This window comes from Lepisma saccharinum, chromosome 1 (genome assembly GCF_977018435.1).
Source record: "Lepisma saccharinum chromosome 1, izLepSacc3.1, whole genome shotgun sequence".
NCBI classification, from domain to species: Eukaryota; Metazoa; Arthropoda; class Insecta; order Zygentoma; family Lepismatidae; genus Lepisma; species Lepisma saccharinum.
The window spans coordinates 9,051,340-9,079,277 of NC_139229.1; the positions used below are offsets into that span (position 1 = coordinate 9,051,340).

Below are 27,938 nucleotides of genomic sequence, written 5' to 3' on the forward strand. Positions count from 1 at the left end.
CTTATCCTAGGAACGTGGTTAGTTCCGGCTGATCCTAGGAACGTGGTTGGTTCCGGCTGATCCTAGGAACATGGTTGGTTCCGGATGATCCTAGGGACGTGGCTGGTTTCGGCAGATCCTAGGAACGTGTCTGGTTTCAGCTAACCAGCTAGTACAGGATCTGGTTTCAGCTAATACCAGCTAGTACAGGATCTGGTTTCAGCTAATACCAGCTAGTACAGGATCTGGTTTCGGCTAATACCAGCTAGTACAGGGTCTGGTTTCGGCTAATACCAGCTAGTACAGGATCTGGTTTCAGCTAATACCAGCTAGTACAGGATCTGGTTTCGGCTAATACCAGCTAGTACAGGGTCTGGTTTCGGCTAATACCAGCTAGTACAGGATCTGGTTTCGGCTAATACCAGCTAGTACAGGATCTGGTTTCGGCTAATACCAGCTAGTACAGGGTCTGGTTTCAGCTAACCAGCTAGTACAGGATCTGGTTTCGGCTAATACCAGCTAGTACAGGATCTGGTTTCGGCTAATACCAGCTAGTACAGGATCTGGTTTCAGCTAATAACAGCTAGTACAGGATCTGGTTTCGGCTAATACCAGCTAGTACAGGATCTGGTTTCGGCTAATACCAGCTAGTACAGGATCTGGTTTCAGCTAATACCAGCTAGTACAGGATCTGGTTTCGGCTAATACCAGCTAGTACAGGGTCTGGTTTCGGCTAATACCAGCTAGTACAGGATCTGGTTTCGGCTAATACCAGCTAGTACAGGGTCTGGTTTCAGCTAACCAGCTAGTACAGGATTTGGTTTCAGCTAATACCAGCTAGTACAGGATCTGGTTTCGGCTAATACCAGCTAGTACAGGGTCTGGTTTCAGCTAACCAGCTAGTACAGGATCTGGTTTCGGCTAATACCAGCTAGTACAGGGTCTGGTTTCGGCTAATACCAGCTAGTACAGGATCTGGTTTCAGCTAATACCAGCTAGTACAGGATCTGGTTTCGGCTAATACCAGCTAGTACAGGATCTGGTTTCGGCTAATACCAGCTAGTACAGGATCTGGTTTCAGCTAATACCAGCTAGTACAGGATCTGGTTTCGGCTAATACCAGCTAGTACAGGCTCTGGTTTCGGCTAATACCAGCTAGTACAGGATTTGGTTTCAGCTAATACCAGCTAGTACAGGATCTGGTTTCGGCTAATACCAGCTAGTACAGGATCTGGTTTCAGCTAACCAGCTAGTACAGGATCTGGTTTCAGCTAATACCAGCTAGTACAGGATCTGGTTTCAGCTAATACCAGCTAGTACAGGATCTGGTTTCGGCTAATACCAGCTAGTACAGGATCTGGTTTCAGCTAACCAGCTAGTACAGGATCTGGTTTCGGCTAATACCAGCTAGTACAGGGTCTGGTTTCGGCTGGAACAGTGTCTGGTGTCGGCAAACTCTATGAACTACCTTGATTTTTAGAACCCTACAGTCGTGATCCAATCAACAAAATCCTATGATTGTCACCGGATGGTGGGATGATTACCCAACCGATCAAAGATATATCTAGGATCGGATCCGATTAGCGAATCGCAGAAGCGAGCGAGATTCCTGGTAGAGGGATTTTCATCGAATTCCATCCGTCATAATATGGTCAGTTAGAGCAGTCAGATTCAATGTCGTAAGTTTTGATCAGGGGAGGACCAAAGGAAACACCTGCGTTGTTCTCCATGTGAGGCCGTTGACTTTTCACTCTTAGCATAAATTCCTTCTCGGTGGCGCCAGGAGAATGGCTTTCACATCCTCGTTGTTAGAATTTTGTTGGCATTGCTTCTGGAACATAAAACGTAGCAGGTCCGCGAGCAGCGTGAAAGGTTACACCAGGATATGACATTCCCTGCATTTGTTATATTCGGGACTGTTCGTGTACTTTTAACCACGATAGTCAAACGGCAACCCCTTACGTTCTTCAGTTCTGTCGTTGCCAACTAGCAGGAATAAGCGGCGTCAAATAACATCAGCAAGACAATAAATCAAGAAATTATTACTGTGAAAAGTATATTATATGGGTTTGAAATTATTTTTATCGTTAAGAGAAATTCAGTATTCTCTCTCCGAACAATTGAATGGTCATTATCACAGATAGATTGATTGTAACGAATCGTGTAATATTCGATTTATTTGAACAAATCGTATAAGTAAGAGTTCGATTAATTTGAATGAATCGCATGGTAAGAGTCCGAAGTCGATCCTCTTGTGTACTCACCTCACTTAGTAGTGCAAAGTTAATTTCTTTATGCGCCATTTTTGTCCAGTCCCTGTGGAACAGCACCTTGGACAGAAATGTTGAATAAAGAAGCTAATTAAGTATTTGTATTTATCCTACTTTGCGTCTTTTTTCTGCCACTTTTGATCAATCCCGATGGACAGAGAATATCCATCCCAGAACTGTCAGGGGCGATATTTTGTATTCAGTTGGACGCATTAAGGATCATACATTGAGAATGAGTTTTGTCATGTGCGATTATACCCTGTACCAGCTAACTGTAGACCAGGCGTACGAGAAGAAGTCTCTGCGCAAGTAGTGACGCGAGACGGCTCCACCAATGAACAGTGAGAGAAACGGGATTGCGTGAGGAGCAACTGGAGTTACCCGATTTCCCTGCTTCGCTCTGGAAGCGTTACGTCCACCCACCTTTTTTTTGTCTCCAGGTCCGTACGCTTGGATTAAGAATTTCTTAGGGAAATATTAGGGATATAACAGCAAGTGCAAATTTTGAGAAGCCGTACAATTAGCGTACGGACCAAGGTCTGGACTGTAAGTTCGTACATGCCATGAAATTTCCGTACATGTACAGAAAGGACCGTACGGTTGGCAACGCTGCGCTTTCACCACTTGATTTCCCTCCTGCTCCACGGTTAGCTGGGACAGGATTTAGAAGCAATATGCAATGCAAGAGAACTGAAGAAACAACACCCTGCGGTGGCAGATTGGCGTGCGAACAGTCTCAAAGTCTCCAGAAGTGTTTTGAACCTCGCCTAGTTCAATGTCGCAGGCGGTAGGATCGACAGTCGGAAGACGCATGCCCCTGTCTCCCCTCGGCCCCGCCCATCTCTGAAGGGGGGAGGGGGCGCATCAATCCCTCCCAACTTGCTCCGGCGAAAAATACGCTTTCCATCCGCGCGATAGATATCTAGGGCAACCTTGAATGTTTGTGGTGTTCGATAAATAAGGTCCACGGAGCCGCGTCTCTTGGCATTTCGCTGTGCTGACGCATGGAGCGGAGCGCCTGTCTGCCGCCGCTTGCGACTCCCAACGAATAACAGGAAATCTGGGTGGATGTAATTGGCGGCCTGCGTCATTGGGAAGATGTTTTTCGGCGGAAAGTTTCCCTGAAATGGGGAATTTTCGACTGAGAATTGAAGAGAGGGTGTTTGGGTGGTTGACATGTTGACAATTGAAGGAAGCTGTGGACTATAACGTATAAAGCACGGAAGATTGAAAATGTGTTGATTGAGTTGGTGTTTAAAGTCCACTTTATGCACTAATCGGGACTGGATCTACAGTTTAAACGGGGATCCGAACCAGTGTGCTGCCGCCACCGGGAAGGCTAAACGCCCGCTTTAGACGCGGGATTATGGGGGGGGGGGTTCCTTTTTGAAGGCACACCAGTTTAAAGCTCCCATCCACGAAGTACATCCTGGACTGCATTTCTCATACAAGCGAGGCTATGGGGCTCGCGTTGTGTTGTCCATGCATGTTTGCGATTGTCCCTTCATCCATCTCTGCAGTGTCGTGGGGTCTGCTGGATTTTACAGTTGAACTTCTATGGTACTGCCTCGTCTTCTAGTTTTCGCCTCGCACGATATTTGTTACCTTACTTGTCGGTATACTTTGTTCCCACAAGGCATTGCGCAGAACAGGCAAGCTAAAAAGATGGACGAGTGATTTGAAGAACGTAGGAGAATAGTTACTGCTGTTATTAAAAATTAAAATTAAAAGAATTAAAACAAAAGTATGTGCCAGAAATTAGCTCGAAAGAAAATATGGTAATCAAGGTAATTTCAAAAAGGTTTTTAATAATCTGCGGTATGTATACATACATGAGATTCGCAGGATTCATTCATAAAAAAAATATGTTGTTCAACTAAAATTTAATAATAAGGATTTTCATTATCGGATAATCACATTTACGTGTACAAATCTCATCACTTTCGATAAATTCCTAAATATTAATAAACACGAATACATATGTTTTCTTTTATCGAGCAACGAACAAAACAAACAACACTCAGAAACTACAGAAGAAATAAATAATTTTCCTTGCGAAACTCTTTAAGATTATCCTCACATGATCAAACTTTCGCTGCGATTGGCTGTTCGACAGAATCTATCAGAGAAAGCTGGTTGCAGTTAGATCACGGTCTAGTGAACTAGCCTGGCAGCCATCATTTCCAGTCATATAGCCAGTCCAGCTCCAACTAGGGCATTCCTACTGGGAATCCAGTGCCATGTGATTCGGCACTTCCGGACCAACCCTCAGTTCCGGAGTAATGAAGCAATTCCAGGGAACCCTATTGCGGTCGTGATCGAGAGCAAACTCCCAATACCCCCCGCTAGTTACGCCAACGGACAAGACAGAGTTCTTGGCCAGTACTCATCCTTGTTAGATGAATACACTTTCATGGTCAAAGGATTTTTAACTCTGCTTGCTCAGTTTGAAACAGGGGTCAAAATTCGCGCTCGTTATCGGAGGGAATGCATTGATCCCAATTTTTTTCTATTAACCATTCCATCGATGTAACTCTTCAAGATTTATCCTGATACAACTGGCCAGTTTCGAGCACAGCGCTGTAATTAAAGAAGGAAATAGGAGATATAGTCACTTGGTTAAATAGAAAGAGCTTCGAAACTGTGCCCACCCAGCGTCGTATAAAGTGGATACCTAGAGGAAACTCTGGGGGGTAAAGGCGGCCGGGGCGTGGTGCTGATCACATCATCCCCAGGTTGGCCGAGATCAAGAAAGTGTGGGGCCCTAACCTCACACCCCACGCACCTTCATGGCATGGTGCAAAGCCCAGGTGAGCACTTTACTTCCCCCCCCCCCCCGAAACTGTGACACCGTTCAGAAGTTGAAAGATACATTGTTGTGGCAACTATATGTAAAATTAAGGCTCCATTGATTGTGCCGTAAAACTACAGCTGTTCCACCGCAAAAATAACATTAACTGTAAAATCAGCAAGAAACTAAATCATAAGAACAGAAAATCAATGGCTCATCATTCATCCCCATTCATTTGTTCTGATCAAGGGTACCCCGATGGCTGTACTTAAGTACATTACAACAGTTCTAAATACTTTTTTTTTCCTATACGGTATTTGTAATTTAGAAATTGGATTATTTATTTTTAAGGGCAGGAAGAACAGTTTGTGTCCAGTCAGACGCGGAGAGGTCTGTTCGCTGGATAGGTGTAGGAGGAGGAAAAAACTTTGCATTAGGCTTATGGGAGTATTATTTCACTTGTTCTCTGGGAATATCTAACTTCGGATGGCACAGGCAAACACATGAACAGAAAGAGCACAGGGTAACTTGAAGTTGTTGCTTTTTCTTCTCCAGAAGGAATACGAGGAATTCTGAAAATTCTTATCACATTTTTTCAAACATCGTGTCTAGCTTATTAATCAATATAATAAAACACTTCCACTTGCAACATGGGCAGAAATTCATACTCTCTTGTTCACCGGTTTGCAAGGGATTATTGGCATTATTTATTGTTCGCAGAGATATTATACACCGATTAATATGCAAAAATGTTATTTGTTTTCAAGTAGATGAGAATATTTTATGAGGTGCAATCCAATTACATTAACACTTTAATATGCATCTTTTCCATGTAAGGTAACAGTTCATTTATAAATGAAAATTTGTCTCGTGGACGAGGGAAGGCCCATAGGGATGGACGAACTGACCCCCCCCCCCCTTCCTTCTTCTTATGCGGATAGTGTGCTTGAGTGATTGTTTGATTTGTCTGGCTGTGAGTCCAGACGCCAGAGCCTCGTTAGTCTTCAATAATGCAGTATGCACTAACTCGAGTCCCCACGATTGTACCAAAATTACTATGCACTCGAGCCCCACGTTGGTGTTGTACACCAGTCGTCAGAAAGTTAGTCCGCTACTCCTTTAGTCGGGAACATGGGAATCTTTGCAAATCATCAGGGCTTGCTGGGTAGAAAAGAAACACAACACAGTATTCAAAGTTAAACGCAGTTTTATAATCACTTATATTTCCTATCGTACGTGGACTTACAAGCAAGGTACAGATTTGCTTACGTTTCTGCCTGAAGAAGAACAATTCTATAGCATATTAAATCACATCACAATAACTAAACACATTTGGATATAGAATTAAAGTTGGACAAGACAAACGTAAATACACGAAAGTTTCTGTACTTAATTATTATTTCCGAGTATAGCCAGAATGAAACTAAAATAATTACCAATTACAATATTCGGGCATTTCATTAACCGTTACCACGTTTCTGTTGGTTTCTCACCTTCATTCTTCTTCTTCTTTTTCTGACCCTATCAACTGGCAGTCGATTTTAGTCATCTTCCTGAGTTTTTTTTTTATTTATTTTTTTTTTTTTATGTATTTAGTTCGCTATTCACTTATATTTCACAAGAATGAAAAAAAAAAACATCTATTGATATTTATTTATACTGTTTGTTAGATCGTCAAATTACATCTTCTTGCATATCCATAAAGAAGCCATATGGTAGGAGGAGTAGGGTCCGTGAGCAGGGCAGTAAGAGATGTAGGGAATGGAATTCTATTTCGACGTAAACCACTATATAATTTATCTCGTTCTCTGTCAAAATTGGGACATTGTAAAAAGAGATGTGTAGCATCTTGATTATCTTCTCCACATGCGCAGGCTTGTTTTGTTGTAATATGTATTCGTGATAAATGATCATTAGTGCGAACATGACCTGTACGTAGACGTATTATAAAAGTAATAACTGATCTTGGAAAATTATATGGGTAGTACCAAGGTTTGTTTTGTGAATGTTCTGCAAACCATTTATATGTGTTGCCCGTGGAATGAAATTGTTCTATGCACCACTGTTTCCATTTTTCTTGAAGTTTATATTTAACTCTTGGAAGAAGGTCCGTGTATGGAAGTCTCGCAAGTGAGGTAGTTTCCGATGATCGAGCGGCTTTGGCATATGTGTCCACACGTTCATTTCCCGTGTTTACTTGGTGAGCCTTTACGTAACTAAACTGGACGTTGATATTTCTTCCATTAGCATACTGAGTTTGTTGGATTATAAGTATGATGAATAAAGGATGTTTACAAATCTGAGGATATGAGGAACTCAGCGCCATTAATACGCTTAAAGCATCTGTTATGATGAGAATTTTTGTGTAATTATTATGGATAGCGTAAGTGAGAGCTTTATATATTGCATAACTTTCTGCAGTGAAAATAGAAGTGTCAGGTGGTAAACGGAATTGTTTGTTTATATTTTGATCTGGAATGAAATAAGCACAACCCACACCTAGGCGGTCTTTGGATCCATCAGTATAAATGATTAGGTGTGTTGGCCATTTCTCTTTATACATGATATGTCTTCCTAAATCCCTGAAATGGATATTGCATTGGGTATATAAGGGTATGTCTAATTCATAAATTAAAGGATGTTGGAAGGTAAAAGACTTTGCACGTGATTCCAGGTCTATGTATTGGCAATATACAAAATAAAAGAATGTGTGTTTAGGATCTATGGCTTTATTTTCTGTCCATTGTTTTTGAATTTCAAATAATTTATTGAATGGGTGCGTATGATTTTCCCAGGTTTTGAGCAGAAATTTTATTGTTAATTGGATCCGTCTATGTGTCAAACTAGTTTCTCTGCTTTCCATATATACACTGACATTAGGACAGGACTGCATGAGACCTAAGCAGGTCCTCAAAGCTTTTCTCTGTAGTATGTCTATTTTGTCTAAAAGACTTAATTTTGCACCCCCATAACTAAAGGCTGCATACTCAAAGTTTGATCGAAAACAATTCCTATAAAATAGCAGTAAGATTTTTGGGTGGCCACCCCATTTAATTGTTGTGATACTACGGAGTATATTTATTATTTTACGGCCTTTATTGATTAAATGCGTGATGTGTGTATTCCATGTGAGTCGCCTGTCAAAATGTATACCTAAATATTTATGTGTTTCTATTACTGGGATATTAGAAATGTGTGGTATATTGTTAGGATGAGTATCCAATCGTTTATTATTAAAACAAATAATTTTTGATTTTGTTTCGCTGATGGATAATCCTTCTTTGAAAAACCACGCTCTTATGATGGCGATTAAATTCTGCATTGCTATTATACCTTGAGTAGCATCATCTGTAATGTTATAGAAACAGAAATCATCTGCATACTGAAGGGGATGAAATGGTAGAATTGGTAATGCATGTATCTCATTCGTATAGATATTAAATAAGAGAGGGCTCAGAGGTGAGCCTTGAGGTATGCCGATTGAAGTGGAACGAGGATCGCTTAGTTTGTCGGCGAACCATCCGAATATAATCCTGTTGGAATATAGATTCCACACAATTGTTGAAAGTTTTGGGTGTATATGAAGATTCTCTAATTTATGACAAAGATTATTTAAATTTATAGAATCATAAGCTTTTTCAATATCTATAAACAAACTGAAACAGTAGGAACGTGTAATTTTACTATTTTGAATTGCTGCTGTTAGAGTGGCTATAGCATCTTGACTACTAAGATTAGTTCGAAATCCAAATTGTGTGGAATGAAAAAAATTTTCACGTTCTAATAACCAGGATAGTCTATTTTTCATTGTGCGCTCAAATATTTTTTCCAAAACTGAAATTAGTACTATTGGTCTGTATGAGGATGCATGGTCCGGAGATTTGTTTGCTTTTAAAATTGGAACAACTACATGATTTTTCCATTCTAATGGAACTATGCCGGTTAGATATATATTGCTGTAATGTGAAACAAGAATATCTGTTCCGGTATTCGGTAAATGTGTTATGGCCTGGTACGGAATACCATCAAGACCTGGTGCTGTGTTTTTCACATTTTTAAGAATTGTTGTTAATTCCTCTCGGGTTACAGGTGGAAAATCTTTTGTAAATTTTGAAGGGAGATTCTCGTTATTATCATAATGTAGGTGAACAGATGGTGGAGTTAATTGGGAGAGAAATTGATGTTGCCAACTGTCATCTATCGGTCTTTTTTGAGGAGAACGTGGTTTGCGTAAAGAATTGAATTTATGCCAAATATTTCGGGATGATTCCTGCATATCTATCGAATTGCAGTAGTTAATCCATGCTTGTCTTTTGGTTTGTAAGTATATTTTTCGTGCTTGAGCTACGGACTTTTTCCATGATATGAGGTTTTCAGGATTGGGACATGAGGCATATTGTTTTTCTCTGATTTTTCTATTTGATTTTGCCTCTTCACATTCTGTCGTCCACCAATGTATCTTTGGAAACATTGTTTCACAATGAGTATTTTTACGCGAGGTTAGTATATCTAAAGCTTTAGTAATATATTGAAGTAGCAGTGAATAAGATATAGGCTGGGATGAAGTAAGATGTTTTCTTAAAATAAAGGAATCTATTAATATTTTATATAATTCCCATTTTACATTGTTAGTTTTCCAGCGGAGAATTGGTAATTGGACGGGGGGAAAAAGTTGGCTTGGTAAAAATTGGGCACGAATATATATGGGAAAATGATCGCTACCATGGAGTTCATCCTCTATGAACCACTGAAATTGAGGGAATAATGAGTCCGATGTTATAGTTAGATCAATTGATGTTGGATTACTTCCATTTCGAGGTATATGTGTTGGTGATCCATCATTTAAAACGATGAAAGAGTTGTCGTCCATCCAATCCACTATACTAGTGCCAAGTCTATCTGCTGTATGCATACCCCAAGCATCGTGATGCCCATTAAAGTCCCCGACAATTAAATAAGGACTGGGTATGTTGAATGTTAAAGCTTGTAAATCAGTTTGTTTTATATTTTGAGAATTGTAATTGGAAGGAATATACACATTGATTATCGTAATTTTATATCCTGCTATGTAAATTTGGATTGCTCTTGCTTCTACTTTATAATTCTGGAATAGTTTTTTATGTTTATGTAATTGTATTTCCTGGTAGGCTACCTTTTCATGGACATATATACCAATTCCTCGTTCCGTATCTTTGTATGGAGGTCCCATACAATGATAATGGGAAATTCTATATATTTCTTGCTGACGACCCTTAGTTTCTTGTAAACATAGTATTAAAGGGTGTCTTTCCGTCACTAGTTTTAGTAGATCTGGTTTACGTGCAGAGAAACTATTGACATTCCATTGAAGTAATAATGTCATATTAGTCAACTTTTATATAATTGATTTATTATGAGGTGAGATTCTGTAAAACGGCCAGCAGGTTTGTAGATAGGGTATTAATATGTTGTAAAAGAAGTTTCTGTTGCTGTAATTCTTTTATTTGCACAAGAGTAGACCATAGAAGCGGTATTGTCTTTAATAATGAGGTGTAAACCTCTTGAATATTTTCAGATGGGAGATAAGAGGATGGTTGTTCTAAGTTTTTATCTATTGAATTAGCATGCTGTACCCTTGAGGAACTAGAATTAGAATAAGCATTTTGTGCTATATTTAAAGAGGTCTTGGGTTCTGATTCAGCAGAAGAAGTATCTGTAATTGATGTTGTGGAAGGGTTGGAATGAGTATGTATCCTTGGTTTCCTACGATGTTTCCTTTTTTCTTTTGGTGTCACTCTGATATTTTTATGTACTTCTATCGTCTTCCCTGATGTATGTGGAATAGGATGATGAAACGTTAAAGCAACTGGAGTTAAATTTGATCCAACAGAATGATTTTGCCATTTATTAATGTTGGGGCTGTGATTTGCAATTAAGGTAGGTTTAGATGTAAGGGTAGGTTGTGCATTATGATTTGGAATTTTTGAGCCTCTAGGTGAAGTATTTAGTCGGGCACGAAACTGAATAGGAGGAAAATCTGTTTTGTTTACAATGGGATTCAGAATTTCCTCTATAGATGGTGGTTGTATATATGTGCCTTCAATGATTTCTCTAACCTCACGATAAGAGAGATTATCGTTCGCCATTCGCTCCTGTATTTGTTGTTCTCTTTGCCACATTGGACAATTTTTATCAAGAGCTGAATGAGCTCCTTGGCAATTAGAGCATTTTACTGGTAGGTTACAGGAGGAACCATGCTTAATGTCTCCGCAGGTTGCGCATTTTGGTTGGGAACGGCACTGAGTTGCCGTGTGTGCATATCTGAAACATTGTCTGCACTGAAGAACAGCTTTTTGCCTTGGATTAACTTCATATATCATGCTATTTATGATTATTTTTTGGGGAATTATACGCCCCAAAAATGTCAGACATATAAGTTTTGTATCTCGTAGCAAAAATGTTCCATCATTTTTCCACAACTTCTTTTTCATGCGTTTGACGTCAATGACTGGGATAGGCGATTGAACGCCATCAAGTACATCCTGCTCGCTAACATCATATTCTATCCCGTAAACTAGTCCTTCTCGTTGAAGTAAAGATTGCGGTATACGAGATTTGATCGAGAGCTCAGCTTGAAATTTTGTATTTTTGACGAATTTGTTTGCCTCCAGAGCAGATTTAAACGTAATTCTAACTCTATTACGACCACATTGATCAATATGTTTCACTGGTATTTCTGCCTTCCTAAATTTATTTCCTAGGCTTCCCCCAGCTAGATTTCCAATATTTTTCCCTATACCCTCTATCAAGACAATGTATGGGCCACAGCTGTCGAGTTCATATAAATTCTGATAGGAGATCCTTCTGTTCTGAGATTTGATACAATTTTCTGTGTTTTGAGACATTGATCCTTCTTGTGAATTATTACATTGATACTCCTCACTATTGATGTTATCCACTTCGATATATTGCGCCGGAGAAGGAGGAACATCGGGATCCACATAACTAACTTGAACACTAGCATTTTCATGCATTAATGCAGCATTATGACAATCGTTTGAGTCTTCTTCCATTTGGACTCTGTTTGTAGACCTTAAACGGCCTTTTACTTTACTTCTTACTTATATTCTTATATATCTTCTCGAAGATCACACACGCTTAATTGACACAAATTAAACACCACATCTTGCTCTTCACCTGTTTTCTAACTGAGTCTGTCGTCAGGTGAAAAACATTCAGGCGGGTTCACTTCCTCTGGTGAGATAAGAAAGTGACGTCAACACGAACAGATTATGACGTATTTATAAACATATGTACAAGTTGCAACCACAACTGTATCAATCTAACTATAGTTGTCTGTGACAACTTGCACATTATTTGAAGTAACAAACATTTAAAAAATATTAACTTCTTTCAAATATAAAACCTTAAATTCTCAGGTTCGTTACAAGTCCATGGTGTATTACGTGGACGGAAGATTGGCATTTTGGTGAAAGTGTCATCCGCAAGTTTTGGAAGACTGTGCAATACATGAGTTAGTTTTAAGTTACATGTGCTGTGGCGTGCCCAGGATTTTCGAAAGGGAGGGTCAGTAGTCAGTCCTCATTGTGCCATCCTTTCCTACCTTTGACGATTTAATAAGGAATACTGGGCCAGGGGGAATGATCTCAACCAATCCCCCCTTTGGCACGCCACTGTTTGTGTGGTTATGCTATTTGCCAGTGATGCCATTGAGGCTATGTTGAGTCACTTTCCATCACCTCTGGTTTACGTACGCCATTAACCTGTGATTCGAACCTAAATTAGACAATTTTGTGACTTTTAAAAGAGATGCCTTGTTGTGAATCGCAAACAATTGGTATTGCATCTCCAAATCGTCGGCTCCAGCCACTGCCCCACCTACAGCACCAGCTCCTCCTGGGCTACGCATGAAACCGCAGAATGAGGAAGATGGCTTCCACGCACCAAAAGCATCGCCAGAGAACGACGTCATTCCTGAAGGTCACAACAGTCCGCATCACCTCGACTGCGCGAAGAGGGGGGGGGGGGGGAGAACCGAAACCCAACTCGATATCCTTCACAAGTAGCTTTTTCACTGAGAGTTAAGGGGGGGAGGGGTGCTGGCATTTTCGCCGCATGGTCACACACACACACACACGGCTGGCCATGGGTGTATAGGAGTATATAATAAACTATGATTTCTTCAAGACATCTTGCTCTTCGCAGTTGTAGGCTTCCCTGATGGCGTAGTGGTAACGTCGTCGCCTTGGAATCAAGGGGTTTCGGATTCGATACCCGGTGAACACTGGCGTATAGTGAGATCTGGGCTATGTCACGTGGTCATAGACTTTGAATGGAAATAAATTTGCCAACTCGTTAAGAACTGAGGTTGCCAACTCGTAAGAACTGAGGTTGCCAACTCGTAAGAAATGAGGTTGCCAACTCGTAAGAAATGAGGTTGCCAACTCGTAAGAAATCAGGTTGCCAACCCATAGGAAATCAGGTTGCCAACTCATAAGAAATCAGGTTGCCAACTCATAAGAAATCAGGTTGCCAACTCATAAGAAATCAGGTTGGCAACTCATAAGAAATCAGGTTGCCAACTTTAGCATCATCATTTCTCTGATATGAATAATAATATTTACAATTTCTGATCGATTTTTCTCCTGATTTTTCTCTAGACTTCTGGCTTCGCAGATAGTCTAGCCTAGAATATACGCTCCTGTCGGTGAACAAGGACGTATTTAGCGGGATACAGGGTGTCAGGACTAGGGATGAACACAAAATCCGGATAACGGATATTCGGATAATCCAATTGTCCTGAGAATTCGGATATCATGATAGAACAGACATGAAGAAAATCCGTACAGTGAAATACGAGAATGGCGAATAAAAGACATGTGAATAGCCCGTAAAACTCATAAACCTTAAACTCTTCAGATAAAGAACACGTTCGGATTATTCGCACATCAAAATATCCGATATCGGGATATTTGAAATCCTGATAAAAATTATCCGTTATCCGATTAAAATTTTATCCGGATTTGGCCATCCCTAGTCCAGACCTCCCCCCTAAAAGATTTACCAATTACAAAGTTAAATAATATACTTGTTTAGTATTCGTGGTATAATCGAGGGTAATTTTCTTTCCACCGAACATACTTGAAGGCAAAGATTAGGTTGGTATCATTCGGCTTTGATGAACATTACCGAAGAAGATTTATGCACACTACTTACGATAATATGCATAATATTAATCTCGAACTTTACTTTTCGTCAATTGGATCAAACATCCTTTTTTTGTTCAGTAACTTTTCAATTCTCTATCTATTTTACATTAATTTCCTTGCCAGGGCAATTGGTTTTATGGAAACTTGATGGATTTTACGACTTGTAAGATAGATAATTAATACGTGCTGTTATATATTATTATGCCGTCTTTTTTACCTAATTAATTTTTAATTAATGTTTTATAATATTTTGTTGTTATTTCTGAGACACCCACTCCCTTTCATATTCCTAGATAAGTGCCTGCCGCCGAAGGTACATAGTGATTCGGATTCCATTTTATCCATTCCCGATTAGCCTTTCTGTGGGACGTGGGTGGGGAATCAAGTGTGATATCATTGAATAGCTTTCTTTCACTTATTCAACACGTATTTTTTAGTTTTCCGATTCGATGTGTATTTCTCACGATATTTGACCGTTCCGGGACTTTTGGACCACCCGGTATGTATCAAACTTCATGGAACGTGTCTGCTCTGCTCGAACGTATAAACATTGTGATTGTCTTCTGCATTCACGTATAACAATATTTACTTTATTTCTGTTGTACACAAGTTTATAAAATTAACAGGCTAGCATTGAGATTAAGAACGCTGTATCAATGTCGATATATTTTTTTTAAGTTGTTGATTTCGATTCGTTTTTGTTTTGTATGAAGATTGATTTAAAATGTCTTGTGTCAAAAAGTTGCAAGTAAGTTTGTATCGAAATGTTTATTATGAAATGATACTTTATGAAGTTAAATTGTGCTCTTTTAATTCTTGCAACTTAACCTATCATATTATGGAAGCCCAGTTGAGCGCTGAAGACTTGCCGTTTAATTTTTAAATTGCGTAAGAGTCCGCTAATCCTTCGCATAATGTATTCCGTGTAATGTATAATTGCAACATTGGAGACGAGATCCTGATTACAATTCACAGTCCATTCATCACCAAGGCAGTTTTTGTAAAAAATAATTTAACCAACCTAGTTGCCTCATCTGCGACTATTGTAACTATAACAAAAAACTTTTATATGGCTTTCTGGGGATAGCTACATTATATTGTTCTAGACCTAGAACTGTAGTCACCCCTCATAGATAGAAGAAATAATACCCATGTATTAGATAAGTAAATAAGGATCGCCACTTTTTAAAATGTATTAAAGCATATACTTCAGCAACTGTAGTTAACATAAGTTATTAAATACGTATAATTTTGTGTTTTCAGAGTTACCGCCGCCTCCGTATTGCAGGTTTTCAAGGGAGAGGTTGAGACCCGAAGGTATGTAGCATTATTTATTGTCTCTTTTTTAAATATTAATATTTGCAACTGAATATTAATCATTGCGTGTTTTGATTGAATAAAAATTATGCAAAAAAGTATTTCGGAGCCATCCCAAAACACCAAGAACATATTTTCCTTTTTTTTTTTACACAATTTTAATGTAATTATAAATTAAAATTCACATGCAAATTATACTTCACTCTTTTAGCGTACACAAAAGCGTGACGAGGCATGTTTTCCCCTCAGATGTATCTGTGTGTAAAAGAATATCTGATACAGTACAGTATTTTTCCATATCACGTGTATTTGGATTTTTGGTATTTGTTATCGCTTTTCTGCCACCTGTGGCTATTCGCAACGATGAGTGATGATATGATGAAATTGATGAATCGCAGGATTCGAACCCGGTAAAATCGGTGGCTAGGTCGAAAGTCTATCATTTAACACGCTCAACCGCGAAGCAGGAATTAACACTAAAGGGCTATTCGGAAAGGATGTTGAGGTTTTAAAAAAAATCTCCGAAATGTTTGTTATTTTGATAATAATAGCAACAAAATTCATTTAATTAGTATTTTGTCAGAATAACCGAATGAAAAACTATGTTAAGTGGAAAAATTTAGGCGGAAAAAGCAGGAACCAGGAGAGAGAATGTTTTTTATTCAGTCACATAGCCAGCCGGACCCTGTGGCCGAGTGGTTAGCACATCGCGCTGCGACGCCAAGGGTCCCGGGTTCGAATCCTGGTCGGGCTTGGTTGTTTCTGAATGTCCATTCATCAGTTTTCTTCATTTCATCACTCATCCCCATCTTCGCAAATTAGCCAAGAAGCACAAAACACGAAGTAAAATAAAATCAATCAATCAATCACATAGCCCAGAGAATAACGTTTCTGTGTGTTCCAAAATTCAAATGTGACTTTATTATTTTTATTAAACTGTACAACTAAGGGAAGTCAGTTGTGCTGGGTATTCAGTCTTTTCTTTGGTTCATTCTTCTTCGCTTTTCTGCCTCTCGAGTTAATCGCGACGATGAGTGATGAAATGATGATGATAGGAAAAATACGCTGACCACTCCGCCTTGGAGGCCGGCTGGATTTTCATCTGTTGTGTATGGTAGATGAGGATATATTAATAATAAATTGACAATAACGTATTATAATTCGTTTACTTCTAATGTGCATTTTATAACAATAGCATACCCACTACCCTCCAAGAAAAAATTCTGGCGAAGTTCATGAATCTTTTGGCTCAGTTCGTATTTCTGCAAAACTGGTGAATCTTTTCTCTATTACCGCTGTTCCTTTATTCTTCTGTGTGAATAATTTTTGTTGTTGTTGTTGTTGTTGTTTTAGATCGGGCGCCTAGCGAAGCGGATCCAGTTAGATTAAGGGGATCTTCTCCATATGGGTCGCTCACTACGAATGGTGAAGGTAAGTTGACATTCTGAGTGTTATTATTTTTCTTGTGTTGACATTTTTTTCTGTTATTCTTTCAATAGCAAACATTACAAACATAAAAAATTATACTGATAATATTTTTAATTAATTAATTCAGTGGGACTTAGATGAAAACAACAGAATATAGCAATTTGTGTAGGGACGTGAATTTTGAATTTTTGAATTTGAATGAAAATTTCTTGGGTGCGTCAGCACTGAGGCTATTTTGCACCCGTCACACTATACGGGATCCAGCCCCTTATCATAACAAAAAAAAAACCGTGTCTGAAAGCTAAAATTTCCTTAGCTTGGTTAAAAGCTGAGGCTGAAAAGGGCGCTTAGCACAAATAAGGACAAAAGACAGAATTATACTGGCCATAGGACCAGTCGCCAGAGCCTCGTTAGTCTGCAGTCCAGGGTGTACTACGTGGAAGTGAGGTTGGCTATTGGGTGCACTACGTGAAAGGAACACCCCTGTAGGGACGTGAAGTTTTCGTTTTATTTCCACCTAAATGTTGATGTATTTTTTGCATTTTTACTGTTTCTTTTATGCTTAAGATTTTCACATTGTTTTAGTTTGGAAAATTGAGACACATTTTAGTTCCATTTACAAAAAAAAAAAAATATGGCTTACCTTTGTGAGAAATCACCAAATTTCTTCCATTTGGAAAACTATTTCATCTCATCAACCACTAAATAAATAGTGGCTGATTAAATATTTATTGAATGATAACACCGAATTATTTGAACACAATCATAAGCATCACATTTTCCTAACAATGTCAAAAAATCCCTGCGACCTCAAAGTACCGTTTTGTGTACACAAACATACAAGCCCCCCTCGGAGACACGACAGGCGCTTCTCCCTGAAAATTTTCCCATTCCTACGAAATTTCCCTTCGGGGAAGATACTCCCTCTTCCCAGGCGGATTTCATTTTAGGACGAGGTTAAACACTGTCAGTCAAGTCTGCATCAAACTGCAATAAATGAAGCATGACAATCTCTTTTGAATCGAACTTTCATTAGCTAGACTAACAATAAGAGAACTCATAGCGCTTCAGGTAGTTCTTTTTGAACAGAATAAGTGTTATCCATAGTTTATATTGAGTGTAAAATTCGGTGTTATTCTAAAAAAAAAATTGCATAAATCTCGTTATTTCGCGATTTCGAAAAACTGAAAACTTGCCTCTTTTACCTTCTCAAGTACATTTTAAACACTTTATTTTGCTTTCCTCAACTTTTCGTATGTACTTTGTATGGAGTGTAGCTCTGTATGGTGCGGAAACTTGGACACTGAGAACAAGTGAGAGAAAGCGACTGGAAACTATGGAAATGTGGTTATGGAGACGGGTGAAATGGACAGATAGAGTGAGAAATGGAACACTGCTAGAAAGAGTTGGGGGGAAAAGATCTATGCTGAGATAATCATGAAGAGAAAAAGAAATTGGGTGGATCACTGGATGAGAAGAAACTGTATTCTAAGGGGTGCTATTGAAGGGATGGTCAATGGAAAGAAAATCCGGGTGAGAAGAAGATACCAAATGATTGACGACGTCAAAATAAATGGGGTCCTAGGATGCTACAAAGCGAAAGGCTCAAGATCGAACACCATGGAGGTTGCCCCTGGGCAGAAAACAATGAATGAATGTCGATGCAAAACCGATTCATCACAATAGAATGCAATCTTCATGCGCAACACAGAGGATTCAAATATTTTATTTTGATTAGTTTTAATGTTGAAACGCCTATTTAATTTTAGGTAACAAACATATAATTTTAGTTGTTAAAAGGGATTCCGACCTTCCACCCTTTTCTACAATTATATGCACATGTTTGTGTGTGACATTTTGAGCATAGGCAGTACCGTCCCCCCCCCCCCTCCTTTCAAGAAAGGATAAAACACGTGTCTCTTTGAACCTACCAATCATTCCATACCAACATACAAAAAAAATCTAGAAGTAACTATAAATGAGAATTAAATTGATCAATCCATGCAAAAAAGTATTGTTGTAAAACTTTGTGCACTCAGGATAATAAAACAAACCCCAATTCAGGTATATTATGCAATGTTTCATTCACTAATGAATTATGTAATAGAATTTTGGGGGAACTCGCTGGCAAGTTTAGAAGCATTTAGAAAGCAAAAGCAAACAATTAGGATTTTAGCAGCACTAAAGATTAGGGAATCGTGCCAAACGTTGTTTAAGAAACATGATGACATTATATGCGAGATTATGCCACGAAGCTCAATAGAACATACATAGAACACCCGAAATAAGCAGCTTCTAAAGCTATACGTCACCAGACTAGCATTAGTTCAATAAGGACCCGAACAGATTGTAAATAAAATATTCAATAATCTACCAAATGATGTAAAAGTAGAAAATATAACAAGGTTCAAAACCAAATTGAAAAAAAAAAAACATTGTTAAATCAGGCATATTATAGGTAGCGTTAGTGAATATTTAAATTGTAAATTATAGAAATTTTGTAAGTGTATATTTTTTGTCTGAACTGTACTGAACCCTCCAAATACAAATGTATATTGTTTATATCCAGTAATTTAGATTCAACTTTAACATGATCTTCTCGTGAGTTCATGCAGCGGCTCCGTAGCTCCTCCAAGATCCGGCGGTTTCGCGTAACCTTTGTATTGCTTATGAAGCGCCCACGCGCACCGCCTTGACCAAGGACACCTGACGGGGGAGAGGCGAGGAGTGTTGGAACATATCCCATTCAGATTATTCGGGTCGGGATTATCAAGGCTCGTGCACGCCAGGAACGACTCTACATTGTTTTGGATTCGAGAATGAATCGATTCTCCTGAACGGGTCGTGCGAATTGATTCACGCGTTTGTGAAACCATCCAAACTCGAGTACTGTCTTTGAGAAATTAGTAAGGAACACTTTGTTTTTCTGGCATGATTGAACTGTCTAGTATTTCTAAAGACAGCTGCTATGCATTTGCTTCAGTTTGGTGAAGCGTTGCTTTGGTATGGAATTGTACCGTACCGTTTCAATCTCGCATTGCGTCAAGAAACCCAGAGAACATGGTGATGGGTAATTTGCATGGTAGTATTTATACACCCGACTGTACAGTTATGTCAGTTTCTGAAGTGTTTTCGTTTCCCGACAAGTCCTGCAGCCATTTTCCCCAACGTAGCGCGTTGCCGAAGCGAAACTAAGTAAATACTTCATGTTACCTTGGAAAGTGGGTATGTTCCTTACAGCCCAAGCTTCTGCTAGCAGCAGCCAAACCTGTGAACCGATGTTACCGAAGAAGGCGCGCTAACCAGAGAGCCGAAAAGAAGCATGCCTATGCTGTGATGGTGGTTTCCATATATGAGCAACATTTGGAAGTTGAAGATGTCATCTTTTATTTATTTATTATTGTTTACAGAACTTGAAGATGATGTTAAGCATAATAATAGTCGGTTTCCCTTAATTTATAACAAGATAACATTGATTTTATTTTTTTTTCATTTTTTGATTCTTTAACCTTTGGGGGGGGGGGGGGGTTATTGGGCTTTTCGGCATTTTGGAAGATTTTTATTGCATCATTTTTCTAAGCTGCTGCTTTTTTTTAACAGTTGCAGTAACAACCAAAATAAAAGTGTTGAACCTTACTCAAAATTGCTGAATATATTTTTCAAGAATGCGGAGTCACGAAGCAATGCAAATGCAACAGATCACGTGACTTTTAGAATTTGTCGCAAATTTCTGCTAAGTGAGTTTTCGATGACATTCCGGCAAGAGTGGCTGTTCCTGTATGCTGCAAGTTGTCATTGCAAGTTATAAGTAGAGCCCGGAAGTTTAGTAATTTATTTTGGATAAAATAGGCAGAGGCATGTGGAATAATATGGAAAATAGGAAAGAAAAAAAAAACAATAAATCGAGAAAAGTGGCAATTCAAAGTCATTCAAAAAGTTAAAATCTGCATGGAAATAACTTTTTTACTTTCCTTTTTTGCCTTGATTGCACAGAACCACTAGTTTCTATTTTAAAGTACATTTATAGATAGCCGTCTTTCGAAAAGAATGTTTTTGCATAGCAGAGAATGTTGTCTCTACTTCGACAGACGTAATTGGAGCAGCATACATGAACAGGCTATTGTAACCAACCGGATTGAGGATTCACATCGTCAAGAAAAGAATTTTTCACCTTTAGGAATATCACAAATTGTTTTGAATTTTTTTTAAAGTCCATATTTGCACTCATTGTACGTCTGCACATTACTGCGACAGCTAACTCCCCTCCCCCCACCCCTGCCACTTCAATCAGCTGTTGCACCGATTCCTCGAAGACTTTCATTGATGCTACAAGAGTTTCACCCTTTTTTCCAGCGTTGGGATTGTCTCTGGAAAAACCGTAACGTGCTAATAAATAATATTTTTGTAAGAAAATTAAGTTATATGCAAATTTTTGAAAACCATGCTAAAATTCCATTGAAAATAGCATTAAAAGTAATTAAAATTAGAAATAGGCAAAATGAAAAAAAAGCTTCTAAAACGCTACCAACAACACAAAGAGAAAAATCTTGTCAATAAATGCAGAAGGGAAAAACGTCCGGGCTCTAGTCATAAGTTTCCGACACAATTTTCTCTTTTATCGAAGGTTTTCGAAAACCTTCCGAAAACATGATACCGCTACGCTCCTGTAGATGAGCAAATACATTCCCATGCCTTTCCCTGGATTGGAACGAGGAAAGCGCTACCACAGGGGCTGACATTCAAACTCTCGGCGTTGGTGCGGTGATCGTGTATCGAACTTGTGGACGTTTAGCCTCTCGCTTGCACAACAGAGAGTGGAAATCGGATGCAAATGTGGAAGGGGGAAACCGGAGCAGCGCGGGTGTGCACAAGCCACTGAGCCGACTCCCACACGGAAGAACTTTCTTCTGCCGATTCATTTGGTGGAAGAGCGAGCTTAGGCGGCCGCAGAAAGCAACATGGAGACCGAAATCCGTTCGTCGAGCAGCCACAGGCATGTTTCATAGCCCTGAAGTGGAGTCGTGACGTTCCAGCAGGGTTACCAGTGCACGCTAAATCCTGTGATGTTCTCGGTTCATACTTATTCTTGGCCTTTTTTGCACTCTGTGCAGAATTTGGCACTGCTTGTGACTTGAAAAGACCTTGTTAATAATACTAATAAAGAAAGAGATCTTTTGTTATATCGCTCCACACACAATTATATATATTTATTACTTCTTGTTTTTCGTGACGAAGTTAAGGCTGTGGAGCCTCGAAATTTTTGTTTATGAATTCAGCAGACAGCATTTTAGTCATTGCATAAAGGGGTCCCGAGTTCGATACCCGGTAGAGGCACATTGCACGGTGGTTCGGTCCTACTTTAAACTGTAGGTCTATTTCCGATTAGCCTTTCTGTGCATAAAGTGGACTTAAAAAACAAACCGAAAGAAAAATGCATACTAGAATAAAAGTTTAACCCACACACACCCTCTGACAATAATTTGAAAGTTGGAATATTGTATTGATTGATTGATTGATTTGGTGTTTTAAGTCCACTTTATGCACAGTAAGGCTAATCGGGACTGGACCTACAGTTTAAAGTGGGATCCGAACCACTGTGCCATGTGCCTCCACCGGGTATCGAACCCAGGACCCCTTGATTACAAGGCGACGACGCTGGGAATATTCTATTGATTTATGGGTTATCCAGAATTTTCGTCTGGATGGGAGGTGTAAATTCAAACGTAAGGGGATGTAAGTGTATATTTAGAGCCAAAATGATCATATATTAGCCTTTGTAAAAAATAATTGGGGGTGTTGGACTGTGTAGTAAAATCACCACTATTCATCCCCATTGTCGCAGTTTGACAGAAAAAGTGGCAAAAATGCTATGAAAAACAATTGAATTTCTTTTTATACATTCTTGGCGATCTTTCGGGTATTATTTTGCCCCCCCCCCCTCCCTTTTGAACCTTTTCTGGATCCACCATTTCGGTGGCAGATTAGCCAATCTATGCAAGAAATGAACCTCTAAACGAACCCTCATGCCTCCGTGGCGTAGTAGTTAGCACAGCGCGCTACGACACCAGAGGGTCCCGGGTTCGAATCCCGGCATGCGTGTTCTTTGTGATTGCCCCTTCATCAATTTCATCCTACCATCGCCGATCCTCGTGTTCGCGATTAACTAAAAGTGGCAGAAAAGCAAAGTACAATAACGCAAATCAATCCGTCAAGCACCAGGCTGTCTTCGTCCTGGGTTACAAGTTTTTTTGTAAGCTTCGCTTCTCAGGCACTTGGTCAGTTAAATAGCTGCCATAGTGGAAATTTTTGCCGAGCTCTTGGCAACACTGTCCTCTTGTTTTCGAGCGGTTGGGTTAGTTTATACCTCACAGGGCCTCCCCACGCCTGTTGCGTAGCGTAGTCGGAAGGCTATCTTTGAAATAGCGTCTCTTGTCATAAGCGGAAAATGTTGAACCCTTCTGCAAGTATTCTCGTAATGGGTGAGTTTGGCACGTGTGCGGGTTGTGTTACTCCTTTGTTATGTTAGCAGTTCGTCAATAACGTAGCACAGCTTGGTCATGCCCCTGAACTGTTATCAAGGGGTCAAAGGTGACTTCACGGGAATGTTCAGGTTCTTCCTAGTTTTTGTGCTATTCGCTATTCCCGGAGGAAGGGTGTGCGTGTATTCGATTAGCGTTGCTTTTCTATACATGTATTCGCAATGAGGAAAATGATTCGTGATTTTTCTTTGCACCATTTAGGCCCGCTTTAGACGTGAGCTTTCTCCTTGGCATTTTCTTAACATTTACGTCATGACCAAAATGCGACCGTGTAAAGTGAAAAATCTTATGGCATTTCAGATGCCATGGCATATTTCATGGCATTTCTCAAGGATAGAACCCGTCCTATTTCCGTAGCATTTTTCGTAGCATAACGAATCAGAAGCGACCTCTAGGTCGCGAGTGAAGTTGTAATGGCGGCCGCGTGAGATGTAAACAATGTATCGCTTCAGATTTTTAAAAGCCGATAACTATTCAACCGAGAGGAATAATGTTTCGTATAAAACGTTATTAGGTACACAACAATGGCACTGTTTAAATACATACTTTACAGGGTTTACTGTACACGTTAGTTGTTTCAAATGTAAACACTGTGTACTCAGCATAGATGGCGTAACTCGACGTGCATTTCATGCTGTATACTGTATGTTATACATTGTAATCGCAAAAGCTAGCCAAAAAGTTACACGAAATGCTTGCGTGTAAAGTACTATGTGCTATGAGATTTTTGGAAGCTTTTACGTAGCATTTATGCTAGTAAAAATGTTAAAGGATATGCTTCCGTTTAAAGTGGGGCCTTAGAGTATGCAGCCAGTGGCGTATCCGAGGGGAGAGGTTGGTGGGGGTTATATAACCACTCCTTTGACCCAGTATTCCTAAAAAAAAAAAACTAAAAAAAAACATGGCAAATTGAGGGCTTACTAACAATAGAATATGCAACAGTGTCCTATTTACATTTTTTTTCTGTGTGCCGATTCGAAATTACTTGTAATGAGTACCAACTTGAGTGCATTTTAGCATGTTTTCTTCTTGAAATTTAATAAAATGCATTTGATTGTACACTTCTGTTCAGGTAAACTGGCATGTTCTTTAACTGTTGAAGATTATAAAATGTGCCACTTTGTTTGGACAGGAGTGCGCCTGCTCACTCGACAGATTCACGCTGGGCCTTTTGATCTTACCACCGAGGTTCTTGGGTTCAAAGCCAGGCCTGGGTGTTCTTTGCGAGTGTCCCTTAGTCAGTTTATTCACCATTCATCCTCATTGCCGTGATTAGCTAAAGTGGAAGAGAAACGACGTAAATTTAAAATATTCACGGACGCATGCTGTACCCAAGAAAAATCATAAATGAATACATATATAAATGTAGCTATACGGTGCGCTTATGTGTATTGTACGTATACGTTCATTCCAGAAGCGTATATTCGAAGCTATCTGCGAAGCCTGAAAACTCGAGAGTAGAATACAAAAGAAAAATCTATTATAAATTGTGAATAAAATTACTCATTTCAATTAAATGATTGTGATTCTGCAGTTGGCAACCTGATTTCTTATGAGTTGGCAACCTAGCCGCCGTTGGCATGGCAAGGATACTTCTTTGACGCCGAGAACGAGCAAAATGTATGTGTGTGTGTGTGTGTCCATTTATAAACGGTGTTCAGGTCCTCCACCTTCCAGAGCAATGTGTCTTTTTGTGAAATAGCCCATATCTTGGACTTAGCATACGCCACTGGTTCATTCAATATTATTTTTTTGTATGTATGTATAGTGTATTCAACTTAAATTGGATATATATTCTACTGAACCAATAAATAATACTATTGGAAATAGTGTTTCGTTTCGATTTTACAACGAACTAATATATTTTGAACATAACGTGCGAGTTGAAATTAAGTGCAAACGAATATTTCAAACTATTGGCATTATTTAATACTGCTGCAACTTGATACATTATAAAACAATGCTCACTTGTTTCTTCTGTTTGTGTTGGGAAGCGAAAATCGAATGTAAAGGCTCCTCACGAATCTTTGGCGCTAACCTAAAATACGATGATCCTCTCCCTGGCAGTGATGGTGTGGCAGCTTGCAGAGTTGCCAGAAGCGTGCGTTCAAAAAATCAAGGACGAATTTCTCCCCGATATTTCGGCCAATGTATGGGACCAGTGGCCACCCACCATCGTGAGGAAATTGGGGAGCTACGAATGAGTAGCGTAAACCGGTCATAGAAAACATACAATAACTACTGACGGGGTTGGTTCGTCGTACTGACCACACGTCACTCTCTAACTGGTTGGCTGATCTCCCGCCTCTGGTGAGAGAGAGACCGACGGTCGGTAGGTAGGCACTGCCCCTCACGGGCTCCACGGTTTATTATTATTATTATTATTATTACCACCATATTTTTACGTACAACCATAAAGTTAATACTAATGAAAATTGTGATTTCTTATGTCTTTCGAGTAAAAAAATAGAGCCCAGATATATTTTTTTGCATGTAACATGTTATACGAATTAATGTTTAATCCGGAACAAGTAACTTTAAGAGTAACTTGGTAAATATAACAAATGAGTAACCATGACCGTACCAAAAATTACTATGCGGGTTCTTATGCTAAAACTATTCACCGGAAACCAGTGCCGGATTATCGTGGGTGCTATTGATGCTGCAGCATTAGGCCCATTCCTGAAATAGGCCGAGATGAAAACAGACGAGAATTTTCCGAAAGCTGAACAGTTTTCTTTTTCTATATTAACCTGAAAATAAATCTTAGAATGAAATTTGTAACCTCAATTTCGGACGCCTAGACACAGCGTTACTTACTATACAGTTACTATTATTCTTTGCGCTGTGACGTAACTATGACGTCGTTGTGTTTATTGTTCACCGAAGATTTCAACATCAGGCCCCATTTCGTCTTAATCCGTCCCTGCCAGAAACCTGGTGTGCCATAAAAACGAAAAAAAGAGATGATATATAATCGTGGAATCATCCATATTTACCTACTAATACGTTCTGTAATTAAGGAATTTCTTTTCAAATCACTATATGCTTAGGTAACATAACCAGGACTGGACCGATAAATTAAATTGAAAACTATGAGAACTTCATTAAGTCAGGTGCCTGGACCCACACAACCAGTTCAATCCTCTTTGTGGATTGTGTGTTGCCCCTTGTCGTCGTCGTCGTGTGCTCAGTGCCCCTCTACAACCTCAGCTTTAGTCAAATATATGAAAGTGATAAACCGCAGATATGTTTTGGATTTAGTTTGGATACGATGCGGGTCTGTGAAATGATGCGTATCGATTATGTTTTTCTTCATAAGGAGTTTGCTTATTTCCGCAATAAGTAGCGGGTGCACCGGTTATCGAACCCGAGACCTCTTGATTACAACGCGACTCCATCGAAGAGACTCCATATTCGGGATTCTCAGTCGGTAACGCGTCTGACTACCATGCTAAAGGTCCCGGGTTCGATCCCCGGCCGGTTCAAATCCGGGAACTTTTCTAACGATGGAAGCGGCCCCGGCGTCCACCCAGCGTCGAATAACATGGGTACCTGGGGGAAACCCTGGGGGGTAAAGGCGGTCAGGGGCGTGATGCTGATCACATCACCCCCACTCACGACCGGATCAAGAAAGTGTGGGGCGTTACCCCCACACCCCCTATACGCCTTCATGGCGTGGTGCTATGCACAGGGGAGAACTTTATCTTTTTTTTTTTTATCATTTACCTGGAAAAGTCACGGAAATTAACGTACGGCCAAAAAAAAGTATTGAGAATTCATGGAATTTGTACACAATGTCGGGAAATGTTAAGTGTACATGCTGTACTTGCAGTGACTATGGATTTTGTGCATATTTGTAACAGTGTTGTCACAATCTGAGGGCATAATTTCCCATTCCAAGGGACAATTTTTTTCCTTTTTGCACACGTTGCCTTCACTAAAAACCTTTAAAAATAATAGTAATCAATTGTACATAATCTGTACTATTTTTTAGGTATTTTTCAACCCATTTCGTTCAAAATTTGGTTCGAATTTCCCTTCCTAAAGGGAAATTTCCCTTCATGTGGCAACACCGATTTGTAAACCCTATTTGACAGGGGCGCCAACTTTTGAAGACATTGGTGGGCTCAAACATCCATATATCGTGATATTAATACATCCTTACTTACATTTTTTTTTAAAAATATTATTTACTGTTTTCAAGAAGCAGTGCACCACGAATCACAATAACAAGTATAATAATAATAACACGACAAATTTTTGAGTGTTCTCGACCCCCACGGGCCCTTATACAGTGGCGTGTCCAGGATTTTCGAAACTAGGGTGTACGCATACTAGTACGCCATCATTTCCTGCCTTTGACGTTTTTTTTTTCCCTAGGAAAACGGGGCCAAGGGAGGTA

General features: G+C 39.5%; 1 protein-coding gene across 1 annotated transcript in view; it reads left to right on the forward strand.

Moving 5' to 3' along the window:
- The window catches only part of Dad (Daughters against dpp), a 70,733-nt gene that overhangs the window by 28,415 nt on the left and 14,380 nt on the right, over positions 1 to 27,938 (forward strand). Inside the window, exons 2-3 of the mRNA XM_083128924.1 lie at positions 15,513 to 15,566; positions 16,920 to 16,997. Of these exons, the coding sequence (XP_082985050.1) occupies positions 15,513 to 15,566; positions 16,920 to 16,997 (132 nt within the window). The remainder of the gene's footprint in view (positions 1 to 15,512; positions 15,567 to 16,919; positions 16,998 to 27,938) is intronic.